The 19,796-nt window shown below is 31.3% G+C and overlaps 1 protein-coding gene across 7 annotated transcripts in view; it reads right to left on the reverse strand.

Annotated features, from left to right (window-relative positions):
• Positions 1-19,796, reverse strand: part of LOC129906451 (probable phospholipid-transporting ATPase IA) — a 371,220-nt gene that overhangs the window by 76,010 nt on the left and 275,414 nt on the right. The window contains exon 15 of one of the 7 annotated variants that reach the window (XM_055982237.1): positions 3,882-4,080. The exons of the other annotated variants lie outside the window; for them this stretch is intronic. Within the exon in view, the coding sequence (XP_055838212.1) occupies positions 3,930-4,080 (151 nt within the window). The 3' untranslated portion in view covers positions 3,882-3,929. Of the gene's footprint in view, positions 1-3,881; positions 4,081-19,796 lie in introns of those variants that run through there. 7 annotated transcript variants of the gene reach the window in all.

Raw genomic sequence — 19,796 nt, forward strand, 5'->3', positions numbered from 1 at the left:
GTAATATGACTAAAAAACATATAGCAAAAAGCTGTTCTTTTCTGTCCGGAACAGTCCCGAACAGCGTCGTTGAACACACATTATATTAGAATTTAATACCAAATGTATTGAATTTGAAGTAGATATTGCATACATATACCTAAAGAGACTACATTTTAATATTATTAAAATTTAGTCTCTTTAGGTATATGTATTAAAATTCGCATAGGAAGTATTAATTTATAATAAAAAAATTATTGAAAGATAATACAAAAAAATTTCAATTCAATTCCAATATAGCCTAGACAAATTAGTAAAATAAATTGCATTTTTCGCGGAACACATGGAATGTGTTCGGGTGGATGTCCTTATTATAAAAGACAATTTGTTGGGATGATAGGAGGTCGGAAGCAACTCACTATAATCAATACCACAACTGGACAACTGGGACGGAACACCCCGAGGATAACTAGTCAGTAGACTTGTAAAATTAAGCCGTTTAATGTACCTACTATATTTATTTATTTTTTAATCTTTTATCCAAATTTTATATAATTCAATGTATCTAATTAGAAATAAGTAAAACTTAAGTCAATTGTAAAAAGTACGTTCAATAAAACAAAATTGAATTGAAAAAGGAGGTCGGGAGCAGCCGCCATCTTGGAAAAGAGATTGGTATCGTTTTTATTGAATAGCTCCATTGTTATTCATTTTAACAAAAAATGACAAAGGTAAGACTTATTAACAATAAATTTATCTAAAAAATGATACACAAACCAATTCCGTAAGTTGGTCAAAGTGCGGGTCTGTCTCGCAAGGTTGGGGCGAAATGATATTTTCATATATCTGACGAACTTTTGATTTGTTTGGCTAGTACTTATAATTATATATATAATATAAAATGACACAATCGTTATTGTAACCATCATATTGTAGAAGTAATCTAACTCCGAAATTCTCTATGTACTAGTCAAAAGTGAGGAAAAAGCAAGTTTTGCTTTAATTCAATAAAAACGATTCCAATCTCTTTTTCAAGATGGTGGCTGCTCCCGACCTCCTGTCATCCCAACAAATTGCGAAAAATGCGATTTCATGCCCATACAATAATAATAGGGAGAGTGGGACACATTTGAACACTTTTTGCTTTCGCCACTGCTTGAACGAAATATGTTCGTTTTCTTGATCTGTAAAGTTTACTAACATTGAACAGTAACATTGAACTTCGATTTCAAAGAACATTTAGTTAGTTAAACAAAATATTTATATTGAATTTTTATGTTTTAAAAATGTTAGCTCTTATGTTCAAAAGTGCCCCATGTATGGGGCATATAGATATATTTCTAGATATTAAATCCAAATGTTAACAAAGCGGATGTTCTTCATGTACCAGGAGCATTAATTGGTGTAGGTAGCTTGACTTTAATTTCTATAACGCTTAAGCGGTATATAATCGAGTTCTCATCGAGAACAGTCTAGCAGAACTTGAAGAATTCAGGCATTTTTTTAAATCTTCAATTATGTTGTACATATTCCCATTTTTTATTTAATTTTGCCCACAAATGCTAGTTTCATTATTTTTTTTATAAGAACATTACGATTTATTAAATAAAACACATTCATGTGTCCTTAAAATGTCTGATACAAACTGCTCGGGGCGGTTTTGAACATGTTCAAAAGTGCCCCACCATACTTGTTCAAAACGGCCCCAACTGTGTCAACGACATAAAATGTTGAATAAATATTTAACATTAATATATTCATTCAAAAATTCACCGTCAATTAGCTTAAAGTTCATTAACCATTAACAAAAATTGTATTGCGTTTTGAAATCACGTACCAATTTTTTTTTAAACTCTTACAACGAAAAAACTGAAATAATGCAAAACCACTATAAAAACCACCTTCCACCTATTAATCTGAAAGTCAGCCGAGATAACGATGGAAAGTCATTGACATTTATGGATATCATGTTGACGGGTTCAAATATCGAAATACTTCTAAAAAAGATTGATATACTAAAATTTTATATGCAGTGTTCAAATGTGCCCCGTGTTCAAAACTGCCCCACTCTCCCCTACATAATTCTTTTTCCAAAATTCACTCAAAATAATTATATTCATCATTAATAATATAATAATAGTGATATTATGTCTCTATTTTATCTTTTTCGCAAACTGTGGCATGTGAAATATTTTTGCTTCGAAAAAACACAGTTTTTAATTTAATATTTTTTTTCATTTTTAAAATGCTGCTGTCTTTTAGGTTTTTACTTCAATTTGATTAAAATTTATTATTCTTGTAATAAAATTTAATAATTTTTATATTATTTTTTAAAATAAAAATATTAAAATGTAATACAGTGGTATTAAAATCTAATACAGTGGTATTAAAATTCAATACAGTTATATTAATACTTAATATTCTTTTTGTTTTGTATGAAAGGATTGAACTGTAATACTGTTTTTTATAAATTTATATTATATTTTAATGCAATGATATTAAAATTTAATACAAAAATATTAAAATCTAATACAGCGGTATTAAAGTTCAATATACAAGATTATTATTCAATACCAGCTAGTTAATTTTTAACCCACGGAGGTTATTTTCTAATCATTTTTGTATTACTGAAATATTTAAATTTAATACAAAAAAGATTAAAAATAACTTTAATTTTTGGAAGTATTAAAATGTAATATGTTTTGAATTGCAAATTGCTTTAAAACAAGAGCTGTACTAATCCAGAATTTTTAACCGTGCACCTAGAATTTATAATTCTTAATAATTAAAATCGTAAAATTTATTTTCAAAAATTTTCAATCGATTTTTATAAAAAGTACTTCGTTTAGTTTAAAAATTAATACTCGTATATTTTTAGAATATACACTAGCCCAAAAAATTAAGGGAACAAAAAAAATCGTGATTTTCGATAGGCTGTATCTCAGTAAAAAATGATCGCATCATGACAAAATAAAAAGCATGTGAAAACTCTATTCTGCTTGTTTTAGAATTAAATGTTAAAATTTCTTTCTAACGGTAAAATAGCTAAATCGTTGGAACTGTTCTAAAACCAAAACTTTCCAACTTTTTTTTGTTTACCTATACATTTCTCTTAAGAAAGTGGGAACATTTTTTCTGATAAAATGATTATTACTTTTAGAAAGGCTATTTATTTGGCTTTAGGATTCATTTTGTTTCAAATTTCTACGATTATTTTTAGACTGCAATATCAGCCATCAAACCAAAAACCATACGATTGAATATCAATATCTCAACAACGGATCACTGTACAGAATATTCAAGGACACATTTAAAAACATCATTCAATTCTTTACCAAGTAATTAAGTTTGCTTTGTCAAAAAAAATGTTTTCTTGTTTTTGAGATTAATTTAGAAAAGCTATCAAAATAGGCATTTTTACGGTTTTTTAGAACATTTAGCGCTATGTTATTTCAATGGGTGATACGATTAAACTGAGGCTTAATTATTGTTCCCTTAATTTTTTGGGCTAGTGTATTTTCGAAACATAATATTGTTTTGAAAACACATACTTTAAATTGATGTAGAAGTTGGGTTAACGACGATAAAAGGAATTTTTGAACTTTATCAGCTTACAGATGTTTTATAATTATATTGTTGAAAATGTCTAAATGGGTTCTATTATCCAAAACATAAAAAAAAAATTAAAATGGGTAAAAAGCTAGATTATTTTCAAAAAGTGAAGGTCCATAGGTGAACGTTTTTTTGCCCCTAACTCCAGGGAGTTTTTTTTAAATAGGTACATACCGTTTCGTAATCCGTGCAACTAGCTCCACAGAATTTTGTAACATTGTTTTATTGGTAACCCCCTAAGTTGTTTTTCCTGAGGGTTTTTCTTTTATAATATATGTGCAATGCATAAGTAATATGTATATAGCAATTATTTAATTTTATTATGTATTTGGATTGGTTTAGATATGTAGAGTTGTCATTGTTGTTGATGTTGAAGTTGTTTTCCATTTCTTGTCTTCCGGGTTGTCAATGTTTTCAACTGTTATATTCGAATTTTTTGGTTCAACCGTGTTAAGCTTCTTCCATGAGAGCGCGACTGGGTTACCTTTTCTAAATAAATTAAAAAAAAGAACAAAATGTTTTGTTTTTTTGCTAAATAAATGTAGCTTAACGATTTTAATTTTTATTTTTAGCCAGAGCAATGTTTGTTTTTGTTTAAAATTTGTAACACACTGTGAAGTAGAATTTAATTTATGAGTAAATTCTAAGAAGAAGCCGGCTTTTTCTTCCATAACTTTTAAAATAAATCAAAGTGAGTTGAGTAAAATGTTGGAGATTTTATACCCGCAGAATTTTATAGATCTAGATTGAATTAAAAAACGTTGTGTTATGCCAAATTCATTTACCACCGAAATCTTTTTATCACGAGATTTTAATATTTTTATAAAAAAAAACTTAAGTATTTCATCGATTATTTAGCGTAAGGACGGACCTTATAACTGCGTTCGTAGAAAACTTTCAAAGTTACCAAAGAAAAAAAAGCTAGCTCTTCGATTGATTCCTTGTGAAGTTGAATTTTTTGAAATTTTTTAATTGTATTTACAAAGAGAAAAAACAAAAGGATCCCGCACATTTTGTATGGGAAGTCGCCCTTGGTGAAATTTTCTACAATTCTAGTTTTGCACTATTTTTTAGTGGAATTTATAGGTTTTTGGGCTCGCTGATTCCGACTTGGATATCTAAAATGAACATTGACAAACAAAAACTGCCAATTATTGCCCTATTGGGCGATAACAACCACAAAACAAAACTTTTAACCTGTTTATCATATGTTTTTTTGGTTGCTGAAACCGAAGTCTATTTTTCCCCATCACGTCAGGTTTTCAAGATAACCGAATCTGGTTTAAGCGACGCGTAAAACATAAAATTAACATAGTCGCACTCCCAGATAAAAAATCTGGGAACCTGGCGTGATGAGGCAAAAAAGAATTACTGATTCGGTTTCAGCAACCCAAAAAACATATGATTAATATAGTTGCACCCCTAGGTCAGAAAATTTGTTTTGTGGTTGTGTTATCGCCGCCATGGGGTAATAATTGGTAGCTTTTGTCCGCCAATGCTCATTTTTGATATCCAATTCGGAATCTGCGAACCCAAAAACCTATAAATTCCACTAAAAAATATTCATTATAAAAGGTTTGAGATAGTCATCAGAAAAAAACCGTAGGTACCTTAAAATATATTCATTTTTCGGCTTTCTGCCCACATCGATTTTTGATCAGGAGCAACATACTAAAATTTCAGAAAATTTCACCGAGAGCCACTACCCATTCAAAATGTGAAGGGTCCTTTTCTCCAAATCTGGTGTAGAAAAATATACAACATACAAAAAAGATATGGGTGAGAGAAGCTATTAACTTAAAACTTAATTCGATAAATTTGCCACAAAAAATAACAATTATTTACGACACTATTTAGAAACTTTTTTTAATTATTTTAATTTTTAATTATTAATTTTTATATATTTATAGTTTTTTTTATCAATTAAGGAATTATCTGGGTATTAAAATTTTTGTTTTTTTTTTTCAAATGAAATTATGAACTTCCCATGAAATTGATAAATGATAATGTTCAACACTCATTAGTCAGCTCGTGACCACGATAAGTTGGAACCGGATGGAAATGTGGTAAACATTCATAATTTGTTTATGAAAAAAAGGAATACAAAAAGTTTTAATATTACTTCATTCAAAGTCTGTTTTTATTTCATTGATCGATAGGGGGATATTTAAAAAGTTTAAGGTCAATGGACACGTTCAAACACCTATCGGATAGGCTATCTGGGATACCCTTATCTGGAATATCTCTTTGAACGAAAAGCTATCTATATAGCTTGCCAAAGCAGCTACAAAAAATATGTAAATATTGGATAGAGGAAATTGTTTCTTTTGAGCAAATTTCTTTTTTTTACTGTTGGATATTAAGTACTTGCACAATTGATTTAACTTTAATTCTTGCAAATTTATTTTCTTTTCAAGCTGAATAATCGCGCGAATAGAAATCAAAATACAAAATAGCCAAATGTTTATCAGCTGTACACTCGGATACCTGAGGTATACCAAAAATTCTCGGATACCTTCAGATTATTTTTTGACAGAAAATGGTTCGTTTCTTTTCAAATTTTTAACATTGATGACAACAACAAAAAGCTAACCGATAGCTTTATGTTAACTGTTTGAACGTGCCTAATTTCTCACCACTCTTTTTAACGAAACTATGCACCAAAATGCATTTTTAGTTTTTTTTTGCTGGTATCTTTTCTCCTGTATGTCGTATTATTTAAATTGAAACGCAGGTGGCCATGGCACAGAGGAATAGGTAAATGACGTTCGACTCAGAAGTTTTGTCTTAATCGCCAGCTTAACTGTGGTAATAAGTTCTATGTTATGTGTTCTTTCTTCGTTTCTACCTGTTTCTCTCTTGTGTTGTCAAATTGTTGTAAATTGAAACGCACATTTATATGTTATATGACAGGCTATCATTAAAATCTATTTTGATATTATTATTTTAAGTAGGTATTTAAAAAAAAATGTGGGTCGTTAAATTATATAATTTTTTTTTGTTTTTCTGATACAGTTTTTCGCAATTATGTAAAAAAAAAATCATGTGTGCAGTTCACACGTGGTAGAAGTGAAACCTTAAACAAAAATAATTTTTCTTCAAAAAAAAAAAAAAAAATCTACCTTTTTTTATTTCATCAACTGTAAATCCATATTTAAATGACAACCTATAATCAATTTTATATCATCTGAAAGATTTTTATTTTAACTTTTATATGAAGCTTCTATCATATTTCTGCCATGCCAACAAAAAAAAATAAGAATTTCTTATGCCAAATTGCCAACCATGTCGAAATTTCAAACTGAGATTACGGTACTTCCTGGTGGCTGGTCATCGGCAACAGATCTCCACAGGTATTTTGAGGTATTTTTCAATTTTTTTAATTTAAGATTGTGTAACTTTTAGAGCACGTACCGTTATGTGTGATATATTTAATAATTATATTATCAGCATGCGTATTAAAGTTAAATAAGATTTTTATGGGCTCTAGATCAAAATATATAACGTGTTTAGAAAAAAAGCATATTTTTACCGTTATCTCAGAATTTTGAAAATTAAATTGATTGAAATTTTGTCCAATTATAGTTTATTTAATAACCAATCTACAGTATAAATTTCATTCATCTATCTATTAAAACAAAAAAGTTATAACCAATTGATTTGTCGTGTCGCTTTTTCGTTTCATCTTGTTTCAAATCACTACGATACTAAAGAAGTTTTCACTTCAAAAGTTTTCATGAAAGTTGGTTAATTATTTTTTTTTATTTTGAAGTCATATTTATTCCCTACAACTTAAAAAAAATTAGCTCTCTACGACCTACTAGAGTGAAGATATTCATATCAGGACATATGCACTAGGGTGGGTCAAAAAAATCGAAATTTGTTTTTTCGATTTTGTACTTCGAAAAATCGATTGCTATACACTTCTAGAAAATACACACCAAATATGAGCTCTTTATATTAAAGGGAAGGTCTTCCGCTTCGCAATTTTCCATTTTTACATCAAGCTTCTAAAAATGCTTTTAACTTCACCATCTAAGTTTTCGTTTGGCATTTAAAAAATGTTCTTATTTGATCATACTACAAAGATACAAAGATATGTAATATACCATTATTTCTTTTAAAATAGGATTGCCACATAGAAGTTACCATTTTAAAAGCGGTAACCCTATTTTTTTCATTTTCTCTATCAACTTATCTTCCATTTGACACCAATTTTATCCCTTATCCGTATGATCTCAGTAATTCGGCGGTCGTCTCTCCGTCTATTACCTATTTTTACTACGTTCTACATTTATGGCTATAACTTTTTCCCCACAGCGAATTGAGTCTTGGCGCCATATAAACAATTGATCTACGCAAAAATACCTTTCCAATGGCATATGACTCATCGTTATTGGTCTCCGGGCCAGCTCCCATCCAAAAATTACCATTGTCTATTTGTTTTTTCGATTTTGTACTCCGAAAAATCGATTGCTAGTCACTTCTAGAATATACACACCAAATATGAGCTCTTTATATTAAAGGGAAGGTCTTCCGCTTCGCAATTTTCCATTTTTACATCAAGCTTCTACTAAAAAAAAATAATTTTTTTTTTAATTGACTTTTTAGCAAATTTCTTTACATATTCTTGTAGAAAATTGAACGCTCTACAAAAAAGGCCGTATACACTTTTTTCAATTATCTAACCGTTTAGTTTTGAGTTCCAAATCTTTTAAAATTCGTTTTTTGTTTTTAATTTAGTAACAAATTGAAAAATTATAATAATCAAACGCGCAGGAAATATTCTTGTAGGAAACAGATCGCGCCACAAAAAAGGTCTTTTTTAACTTTTTTCATTAATGTAACCATTCTAAAGATATTCGAGGTTAAAGTTAAAAAAAATTATAAAAATAATTTTAACTTTTAAAAATTTTCCAATTCACTGAAACTTAAATTGATGAACCATTTAAAAGTTATAAAATTCTAAACTCAAAAACACAATCTTTCCCATGTAAATCATATGGGAAATTTGCGATGCGGCGGTACTTAATGTTAATATTAAGGGCTGAAACTTTTACAGTATTTTTTTTTCGTCATTTCCAACAATATTTTCGGTATTACTTTGAACACAAAAAAATATTTTTTTTTGAATCAGTCTACTGTACATGAATGTAGCATAACTACTGTAATTTAATTTTCCCAGTAAAGTAAAACATTTTTCTTTATTTTAAGCGTTTGCTTGGAAAAAATTAAAATCTGTTGGCACAGTAGTGCCCAGCCAAGTTCTCTAGCAACTTTGGCACTAGACCCTTAGTTAATTCTATACCAAATATGTCAGAAATTTCAAACTCGTTACATTTGTTGAAACAGTTCAAAAATCGCAAAAACCCTAACTGGCTGACTCACTGACAGATCATCAAAATTATGGAGAACTTCCCGCTGTCGAAGAAACAGTGATGGGTCTTGTGGTGCATACAAGGACAAAAAAAGAATGTTTGAGATTTTCAATTCAGGGGGCGTGATAACCGCCCATTTTCACTGAATTTTCATCAAATATTTTATAGCACTTCTGATTATTGTAGAATCTTGAAACTTGGTAGAATGGTAGAGCTGGTAGCTCATACAAAAAAAAAAATTAGTTTGAGAATTTTAGCCAGGGATCATGGAAACCTCCCTTTTTCACTGAATTTTCATGAAATATTATAGAGCACATTTTAAAAACAGACATTTTCTAGTCAGAGGGTGTGATTCCCACACACACAATGAGGAAATAAAGATTTTTAATTGTACAGATCAGCACCTTGCAAAAAGTAGTGAAATCACAACAAAAACATAAATGTTAAAAAAGAACCAAGTTCTCGTATGTTAAAATTATGCTTACACAAAAAGTACTGGTATGTAAAAGTGTACCAAGTCAACGGAGGATCCAGGGGGGGGGGGGGGGGGGCACGGGATGCCCTTTTCCTCACAAATAAATAAACGACTATTTGTTGGGTAAACACAAATTTTTTTTTTCAATTTAAAAAAAAGGTGAATTTTCTAAGTGTTTTTTTTTTTAACTTCAAAGTGATTTTGGTGAACAATTTTGATATGGCCATCGACAATCAAGGTATGAATGGTACCTATTCTAAAAAAAATTTAATTGTATACGAAGGGGTTGAAGTAGGTAGTAGGTACACAGTTAAAAAATGTGCACTTTTTTTGTTGTTTTTTTTTTTAACATTAGTGTTTTTAAAATAGCGCAACACGCCACAACATTACATAACCTATAAGAGTTTGCCGTAGCTCGCACCCCCGAAAACAAAGACCCCTTGAAACAAAAACTCCTCAAAAGCGACCCTCCCTACAAACAATTTTGGTCATATAATGCTTTAAAGAAGCAACAGTAGCATCTGTAAAGCTTTATAGAAGCAAAATTGTTTATCGGGCTTACAGTACCTTGCCATATTATTAGGCCCAAGCGAAAAAAATACAATTTTTCGGTTCAGTTTTTAAAGTTTTTGTCGAAATATCTTGAATTTTTTTGTCCCATTTACTTGCACATATCATGTAGATACGGATTGACTTGAAAAAAGTTTAAAAATTCATACTTTTTGATAAAAATAACGTACAAAGGGGGATAAGCTCCAAAAAAACGTACCCTATGGAATTCACGCCCGGATAATTACCAGACTGGTCCAATACTTAATTTCTTGTACCGAGGAATAACGTGACATTCTTAACTTTATGGCTAGGACCCAATCTTGCATAAATATAGAAGCTTCGAGCCTCGAGCCTATTCCGAAATCGTAGACTCAAAACGTTCCCAAGCTCCTTTTTGTGTTGGTCTGGAGTTATGGCGTTTTCCACATTATAAAAAGAACCTCATCTTTTCCCTGACATAGTACAACAGCCAATAATGACCAGAGGATGTTTTTTTATTGGAATAATGTACTTTGAACAGCTGTGCACGTCTGGTCTTATAAAAAAGAAAAAAACTACCCCAAATCTAAGAACATTTTTTACTTTCCAGACGATCAGAACTTTTATATTTATGCAAGTTGCGATCCTTACCATAAAGTTAAGAATGTCACGTTATTCCTCGGTACATAAAATTAAGTATTGGCCCGGTCTGGTAATTATCCGGGCGTACGTTATTTTTATCAAAAAGGGTATCAAAATGGTACTGTACTTATAGATTTTTATAAATATTATATTTTTGAGAAAATTTCTCCAGGGATACCTTTAAAAATATGGAAAGAAACAGTGTTCCAAATTTCTTACTTGTGGGGAGAACGATTTAAAGTTTTGAACTCTGGACTAAAACGTTTGTAAGCGAAATATTAAAATACTCATAACTTGGTCAATTTGGCGCCAATAGACCTACAATTTAAACACAATATTTTTGAGATATAAAAAAATTTTAATGCAAATAAAAAACAAAAACCCGAGTTTCCTGGGAAAAAAGCTTCATTTTTTTTTATTCTTAGGAACTTTAATATTTATTAGAATGTAGTCTTTAGTATTTGACTAAAAACAACAAGGTCATTAAATAATGGTATAAATATGTCCATAATATTGCAAAATTTTATACATAATCGATTAAAAAGCAAAAACATTTTTTTTTCTAAATTTCATCTTTAAAACTTAATTTCTCAAAAACTATTTAATGAAACAACTTGAGTCAAAAAATAAAATAAAGAATAAATTTCTAGCTTTAAGAAAAGTTATAGCACATGATTGTACGTTCATTTTATGATTTTTAATATTTTCTTTTTTTTTTCTCCCAGGTAATCGGGGGGTAAGTGGGTAAGAACTTAAGTGGCTTTTACTGTACCAAGAAAATAAAAATTTTTCCTTCCGAATAACTTTTTTGTCATTTGGTACCTATTTGATAAGGAAAATGTGCCCAAATATTTTTGGCCAGGTTTTACACCAAAATATCGCATTGTGCATCGTTCGTTAAAATTCGCTGCTTGTCAGTCAGTCGTATGATACTTCACTTTATTTCTAACTATTATTGCTGATTTTTTTGGCAATCCGTCCCTTGTGCCCCCCCCCAGAAAAAAATCCTGGATCCGCCCTTGTACCAAGTTCTAAAATTTGGTTTTAAATTTTAACAATTAGATTTTGATTGCTTACTTGGCAATTTTTCAAATAACCTTAAAAATCGATAAATTAAAAGAAAATTGTCAAGTAAACAATCAAAATTTAATTGGTACAAATTTAAAACCCCGACAAGATTAATCGCCAACGATTAATGTTGTCAGGGTTGCGGAGTTCAATAAATTACAAACTATTTTAAAGGCGTTACCGCCGACGAATTTCAAAGTTACCTCGCTTGATAACAAGTGGAAAGTTTGTGTAAAAGTCTCCGAATAACTATCGTTTCCTTTCTCGAAAACAAATTCGGAAAGCCCTCTACGCGTAGTGGCGAGGGGCTTACACTCCTCATGCCAAAAAAAATGACGTCATCAGTGATCTTAAAGTAAAAAATTACAAGATTTTAAATGCTGAAAACATCGTCAAGAAGGAAAAACAACAAAAAGACAAGGAAACAGTCGTGGTACAACGTGGCCTCCCACTATTTATACTCACGTTTGATAAAACAGAAAAACTAGAGGAAATCTACAAAATTAAAACAATACTTAACCTCGTTTTTAAGATCGAACCTTTAAGAAACCGTACTAAGCAAATACCTCAGTGTAAACGCTGTCAAGGTTTCAACCATACGCAAACCTATTTTCTCACTGGCTTTAATTTTGTCAAAATTTTAGGATCAGGTCAGACTTAATAATACAACATGCTAAAATTGAAGATTTTATTCGACCAACGCTATACAAGAATACATGATGGAAAACCTTAAATTTATAACGTGGAATGCTAATGGATTATGGCAGAGACTTGAGAACTAGAAATGGTTATACGGGAACAAGATATTTACATTTGTCTGATATCAGAAACCCATGTTAAAAAAGAATCAAATTTCAATATAAACGGTTTTCTAGATTACCACGCAATTCATGCGTCGAACAAAGCAAGAGGCCGAGCATCATCTTATATATAAATTAAAGTTTGGTTTTGTGTACGTTCGCTAACCGGCCGAACCGGCTGACGGATTTTCTTAATTTTTGATGTGATAACGTCTTATAAATCGATGAACCATGGCAGCCACCACAAAAAAGTAAAACAAAATTGCAAAAATTGGATATTTTCTAAACGCGACAATGTAAAGAGTTGATTTTTTTTTAATCAATAGATAAATTTATTACAAGACTGACAAAAGTATTGAAAAAAATTCTAAAAATTTCAAAACCAAGTAATAAATGATTTTCTAAAACTAAAACATGAAGTAGACCTTTGACGAAGTAGTGATCATAGGTAGGGGAAATTTTTTTCGACAATTTGAAAAACGTCATTCGAAAGATAATACAAAAAAAGTTAAGGGTCTCATACGGATTTTTTTTAAGCCTCTGCGTTTCGAAATATGAATTTTTGAAAAACACCTACTTATTTTGGGGTATTTTTACTTACTTATTTTTGGGTTTTTAATTTTTTTAAATTTTTTGTAGCGTTCAAAAAATCTCAAACTTATAGAACATGTAGTCTATGACTGTGCGCATGCATGTGACCGAATAACGGGAAAGACAAGTTTTTTTTACCGTTTTTAACCGTTTTTTTATTTTTATCTTTTTTTCTTCAACAGATAAATGAATGAAATTTACGGTGTTAATAGATAATAAGCAAGAATTTATTTGTACAAAGTTTAAATCACAATTTTGAAATAATGGTAAAATAAAGTTCTATTTTTCAACTCATTATATCTTTTGATGTAGAGCTTATACAAATTTGATTAAACTTTACTGAGCATCCTGATGATATTAGCTTTCATATGGTACAAAAAAACGGTACATTCACTACAAGCTACACAATGTTAAATTAAAAAAACTTCAGAAATACCTCAAAACACCTGTGTCATCTGTTGATCATGACCAGCCATTTTTGAGACAAATATACGCTTAATTTGACATATCAATTATAATTGTACGTCAACTACAAGCTTCAAGAAAAATAATTGAACTATGCTTACCTATACACAATTTTAAGCGAAATTCAAGGCATTTGGTTTCATATTCCAGGAATTATTTTTTTTTTTGGCAAATCTATTGAAAAATTGAAATATTGCAATCCACCTGTAGATTATCGCTCACAGATTCTGTAATTTGCTTGATTTTAATGAATGAGGTATTAACAGAAAGGTACCTAATGTAACATTTAAAATTCTTAAAAAAAAATAAAGCAAGAAAGGCATAAACAGCACAAACACATTAAATATTACAAAAATAAAGGGATACATAGCAAACATACATTAACGAACGTATTCCGTGATTCGGCCACCAGGGACCAGACCTTACTTCGATCGAAGTAGATTTACTTCAGTTTTGGGAAAAAATTAATTAAGTATGCTTTCCTGCTTCTCTTTTTAAGGATCTACTTCTATTTTTTTATTGAAAAATATTTTTTAAGCAATACATTTAGAGAAGGGAATCAGGGGATTTACCTTATTTTTACCGACTTTCAAAAAAGAGGAGGTATTCAATTCGTCTGTATTTTTAGTTTGTTACCTCATAACTTTGGACTGAGTGAACCAATTTTTATAATAAATTATAATAAATGGCTATAGAAACTATGAGAAAAACAATAAAACCCAGTTTTGATCCATGGAAGTCGGTTTTGTTTTTTTATAAAAATGACTATCATTAAATTTAATATTCGGAGTGTTCATAAATATTTTGCAATTGAATTACACTCACATATATGTAAATATATCTAAAATAGTTTTTCTTTAATCCATCACAATTCGTTTATTAATATTTTTATTAAGAGATAGCTAATTAAATTAATTTTCTCCATTGCACCCATGTTGCTTACAATCAATTCTAAGAAATTCACATAATGCCGTGCTTTTCAGAGCGTAGGAATAGCTTACCGAAAGTTGAGCGAACCACGCACGTGCACATTATGGTGTAGCGTGTTTTCGCTCACTCGCATATGCTTTACGAAAAAATTTAACTATAGGTACCAAAAAGAGAGATCAAAAAGAGAGAAGGCTAAATAGAGTAAGAAAGAGCAGGCTAAATACATATCGTCGGTCGCCCGAGAGTTGTTTTGTCGTAAACGCCAAAATGGACTTTTTTAAACTGGATATGTAGTAATAGGTTTTAGAACGTTCTCTTTTCATTTCTGTTATCAGATTTGTCCTATCGTTTACCGTTACTGAGATAATTAGTGTGCATTTTGTCGTATATCCACAAAATAAGCATTGGATTAGCGTTGGTTTGTCGTAAGCGCCAACTTTTGGCGTTTACGACAAAAATTCTATGTATTTTTCAGCTTTTTTTTCTTCAGTATTGGTTTGTCGTACGTCGTACAAAACCGATACGGTAGAAAATTTCGAAAGAAATTTTAAAATTGTTTTATCTTACATGTTTGTATATATCCGAAATAGAATATAAACGGATATAATATACCTACTAGAAAAGTATTTATTGAAAATAAGGACTTCATGTGCTATAGGGACAACGACTTTAAAAACTATGGGCTGCATTAAGCTCTGCGCTTCTTGAGGTTTTGCTTTATTCCTAGAGGTGCAAGGAAGAAAAAAGTGCATTTCAGAGACATCTCAAATGTTGTGTTTAATTAATGGTTCTTGTCGTTTGTTCCTGCCGCAAGTATCTTGACCTCATCCTCGGTCGCAAGAACCGATCTGACACAATATGGAAGTGGGTGTGGCTCATAAATATGTACACTTGTTGATCTTCTATCAAAAACACAAGCAGCGTTGCCAACCCGTTCAGTCAAAATTATGCCTCACTTGAAAAAAAATTATGCCTTTTCAAATAAATTATGCCTCAATTTAAATTTCTTAGTTTATGCTTCAAAATTATATACAAAAAGTACACAAGTACACAAAACGAAATGTTTATTTAATCAATTTATACATTAAGGGCCAATTTTTCAATAGTCAGATAAACCTCAGATAGAGATTATTCCTAGGAATAAAATTTTTTATATTGAAATTTATTCTTCTGATTGTCTAACTGACGATTGAAAAAGCAACTTATTTGTCATGTAACAGAAACTTTTTTTCTTCGAAAGGAATATTTCAAGACGTGGCTTCATATAATTCGAAGAAATTAGCGGCCAATTTTTTTAACCAATAAAAAATATAAGCCTATTTGCAAGCATTTAAGACCTTTTTACAGCAACAAAATTAGATTCTTTTCTAGTAAAAGTGATTAGTGTGAACAAAATTCTTCGAAAAATTAAACATTACCAAGAGTTAAATGGTAAAAACAAATTCTGTATATAAAATTTCGAACAACCTTTATTTAAAAGATATAGAAAATATAAGTTTTTAGTCTTTTTATCAAAATATTTAAAAAATTATAAGAAAGTTTTAAAATATAAATCAAGAGTAGAAAGAAAAAAAATTATGAAAAAAGGTCGCTGTTTTATTGTTTTATTGCTCTTGTATCGATCACATAAGATCAACAAGTCGACTGTAGTCATGGGCGACTCGCCGTGGCGCCTCTTTGTTCACGCGCGCTGTCGTGAACGAAGCGAAAAAGGGTTGCTGTGAGTTTTGTTATTGCACCCGCTCGCAAAAACACCTGCTGGTCGAAAATTATTTTTTTAAGGAGCCATTGTTCTTCGCGAAAAAAAGGTCGCTGTTTTATTGTTTTATTGCTGTACACTTACCTATTGATCTTGTATCGAGCACAAAAGAACAACAAGTCGACCGTCGGTCGCGGGCGGCGCTTCGTTCTAGCGCGCTGTCTTGAAGTGAAAAAAGGTCGCGGTTTTATTGTTTTATTTGTTGTTTCTTTCATGTTTCATAGTCATAGAATGGCTTTTAGTTTTTGTTAAAAAAATTTGTTTAAATTTTTTTTTTCCATGTTTATGGTCATATTTATTGTTTTATTCTTTGTTTTTAATCTATTTATTTTACTACTATGTAATAAGAAACTATTTTTTAAATGTTTAATTAATAAATAAAAACGAACTGTGAAATTTGAAAATTTACTTTTTTATTTGTCTTGGTATTGGAATGTCGTACGTGCGCCTACTTTGTCGTACGTGTATGGGATGGAAAAAAAGTTGATTTTGGTGGCGTTTACGACAAACTGATTTTGGGTAAAAACCCCGATAATTTGAAAGCCAAACTAGATGTGACAATTTTGACAACATAAATATAAAGAAGATATCGCACAAAATATTCTATTAAAAATTGAAAAAAATCTATCGGCCAGTTTTTTTTTTATAGAAGCTCAAACCTTAAAATGCGATTTCCCAAAATTCCAAAATTGGCGTATACGACAAAACAATTCTCAGGCGACGATTGTAGAATAATTGTAGATACCACCTATACATGAGTCGAAAGTTAAAACGAAAGCCGAAAAAAAATAAACAAAACTCATTTTGACTGCGCATTTCATCAGTTATATTAAAAAGTAAACATACAAATTGTTCAAATTTATAAATTGCCATATTGGTACAATGCTGTATTTGTAAAATGCTGAATTTTTAAAGTGCCGTAAAAAGCCGTATTGAAATATTTATGGAATAAACGTTTGAAAGAGTTAATAACATTGTGAAATTTTGTGTGGTGCAGCATTTAAGTGCGCATTTTACATATTTTACATATTTAAAGCCACTTTTTGCTAAAAGCTTATTTTTTTAAACTCATTTTACGAACTTTTGAAGTTTTGATCCCTATTGTTATTAGAAAATGATAACTCATTACAGAGTCGAAAACTTGAAATGGCGGAACGAAGTCCACCGGGTCAGCTAGTTGTATATAAAAGAATGTATCAAACAATCGACAGGCTTTAAGCTTGAACTTGAATCGATGCAGCTTATATAGGTGTGCAGGTTAAAACTAAACATGATGTATTGAATATCTCATCAATATACTGCCCCTCGCGGTACAAAATCGAAACAAATGAATTTTCAAACTTAGTAAAATCACTTAGATTAACGTTAATCATTGGAGGCGATTATTACGTTTAACACACGTTTTGGGGCTCTAGATGCATATCTCAAATGGGCCGAGCGTTATACGAAGCCGGAATGGAGAATAATTGTGACAGTAAAACAAACTGCGAACAAATAACGGAATGCTTTGATCTTTTCGCTGACCACTCTCCCGTTATTCTCAAAACGAGCGAAAGTCTTGTGAAAATTGAAATACCACCTAGATTAACGGCCATATTATTCACTCTGGATTAAGTTTGGATTTAAGTTAATTTTAAATCCAATCCATTAAATTTGATTTTCATAAATCCAAGGATTTAATTTTTTGGTCATATTATTCACTCAAAAAAAATGATGTGTTTATTCCATAATTTTTGTTTAATTTGCATTTATCTTTATTTTTCCTTCACAAAATACGTGAAAAAACAAACGAACACTGTGAAAATTAATTTTACATCTGGATTTATAAAGTTAAACAGACCTCCAGAGAGCAGTTTAAATTAGTTTGGATTTAACGAGATTGGATTTAAAAAATTGGATTTAAGATTGGATTTAAGTAGTGAATATTATGGAATTGGATTTATTTTTGACATTTGACATTGTTTACATCCAGATGTATTTTTTAAACTAGTGAATAATATGGCCGTAATAAACAGTAAAACAAACTGCGAAGGCTTCAAGAAAGATATCGAGGATAATGTTGAATCAAGGGTGCCACTATAAACGCCTCTTCAACTTGAGGAAGCCGTAGAAAATTTCGTGCACATTGTTCAAAAAGCCGCATGGAACAATAACCCTTATCAAAGAAATATCAGGCTTTAAAGATGCTGCATATTCGCAAGAATTAAAAGAAGTACATACTTACAGAAATGAGAAAAGCTCGCAAAAAATGGCAGCAAACTCATGCTCCTCAACACAAAGCTAATTTAAATCACCTCAGTAATTTGCTTAAAAGGATAATACAGATTTTAAGAACCGCGAAGCTAGAAATTACCTTGAAAATTTGACGGCAGGTAAAGAATCTAACTACTCTCTATGGAAAGCTATAAAAGCCACGAAAATACCTAAGCTTCCAGCACCTCCGATTATGAAAGACCAAAATGAATGGGCAAGAAGCGACAAAGAGAAAGCAAACGTTTTCGCTGATTACCTAGAGGAAACATTAAAACCATTCAATGGACAAGCATTGAATGATAGTATAAATATGAATGTTCGGTCATCCACCGATGACCTGGAATTTGCCAGTCAGCATACCCACACAACTCATCATCCACCACCAGGCATCGTATATCGCATACCTGCTTCATACGATGTGCCTTCATATGAGCCATCGAATTGCGACACATTTCTGTGCCATCCACTGGCTGCTGCTACCCTTCGGTCGGATACATCACACTCGTAGTACCGAGTCGTCGATCGTCACCTAAGACGTAGTAGGTACCGACATACCACATACCAGGGGTATGGTGATCGCAGTTCATCGTGTCGCCCACTCATCGACTGTATGGTGACATTCGATATTGGTCGTCGCCAATCTATCATCGCTGCCCTATATTTATGTTAGATAAATACAGCGGTGGATGTATTTGGATTGGGATAACATAAACAATCATTGATACGATGGCAACTACTTGGACGTCGTTCCCACGACTTGTGGCTATTGTTGCTGGTGTCGGCACATTCTTCTTGGTGGTGCGATGGATATCCAAGGCATGGGCTTGGTATCAAGTGCTGGACTCACTACACTTGTGGGCGTTGTGGTGACGCTGCATTTTGGTTCATCGACGGGAGGCTTCTTGGCTGCCATCCTGAGAACCACTCATGGAGTCTTTCGCTGTACTTCAAACCGACTTGGTCGTATCTTATAGTTTATCGCTGTACTTAAAACCGACTTGGTCATCGAGCACAACAATTAAATAAAACATTAATAAGAAAATATAAACTTGTTTTTTCCTTGAATTATTCCCGGAAGACTAATTTCCCGAACATTTGGTGCCTCCTGTGAGGAATTGTGCTTCAAAGTTTGTTAAAATTTATGTGCGTATATTGCTATATTATAGCCATCTTAATTCTGTGTACGTGGTGTTGCCTTCTCACTGCAATTCTAATACTTCTTGTTGATCCGCATAGATCATTGTAGCAAGTGCGTGTGTTCTGCTCCCTACAAGACATTTCCAATCAGTGTTTTTGCAAATCTTTCCCCCCGA

This window comes from Episyrphus balteatus, chromosome 1, assembly GCF_945859705.1.
Source record: "Episyrphus balteatus chromosome 1, idEpiBalt1.1, whole genome shotgun sequence".
NCBI lineage: Eukaryota > Metazoa > Arthropoda > Insecta > Diptera > Syrphidae > Episyrphus > Episyrphus balteatus.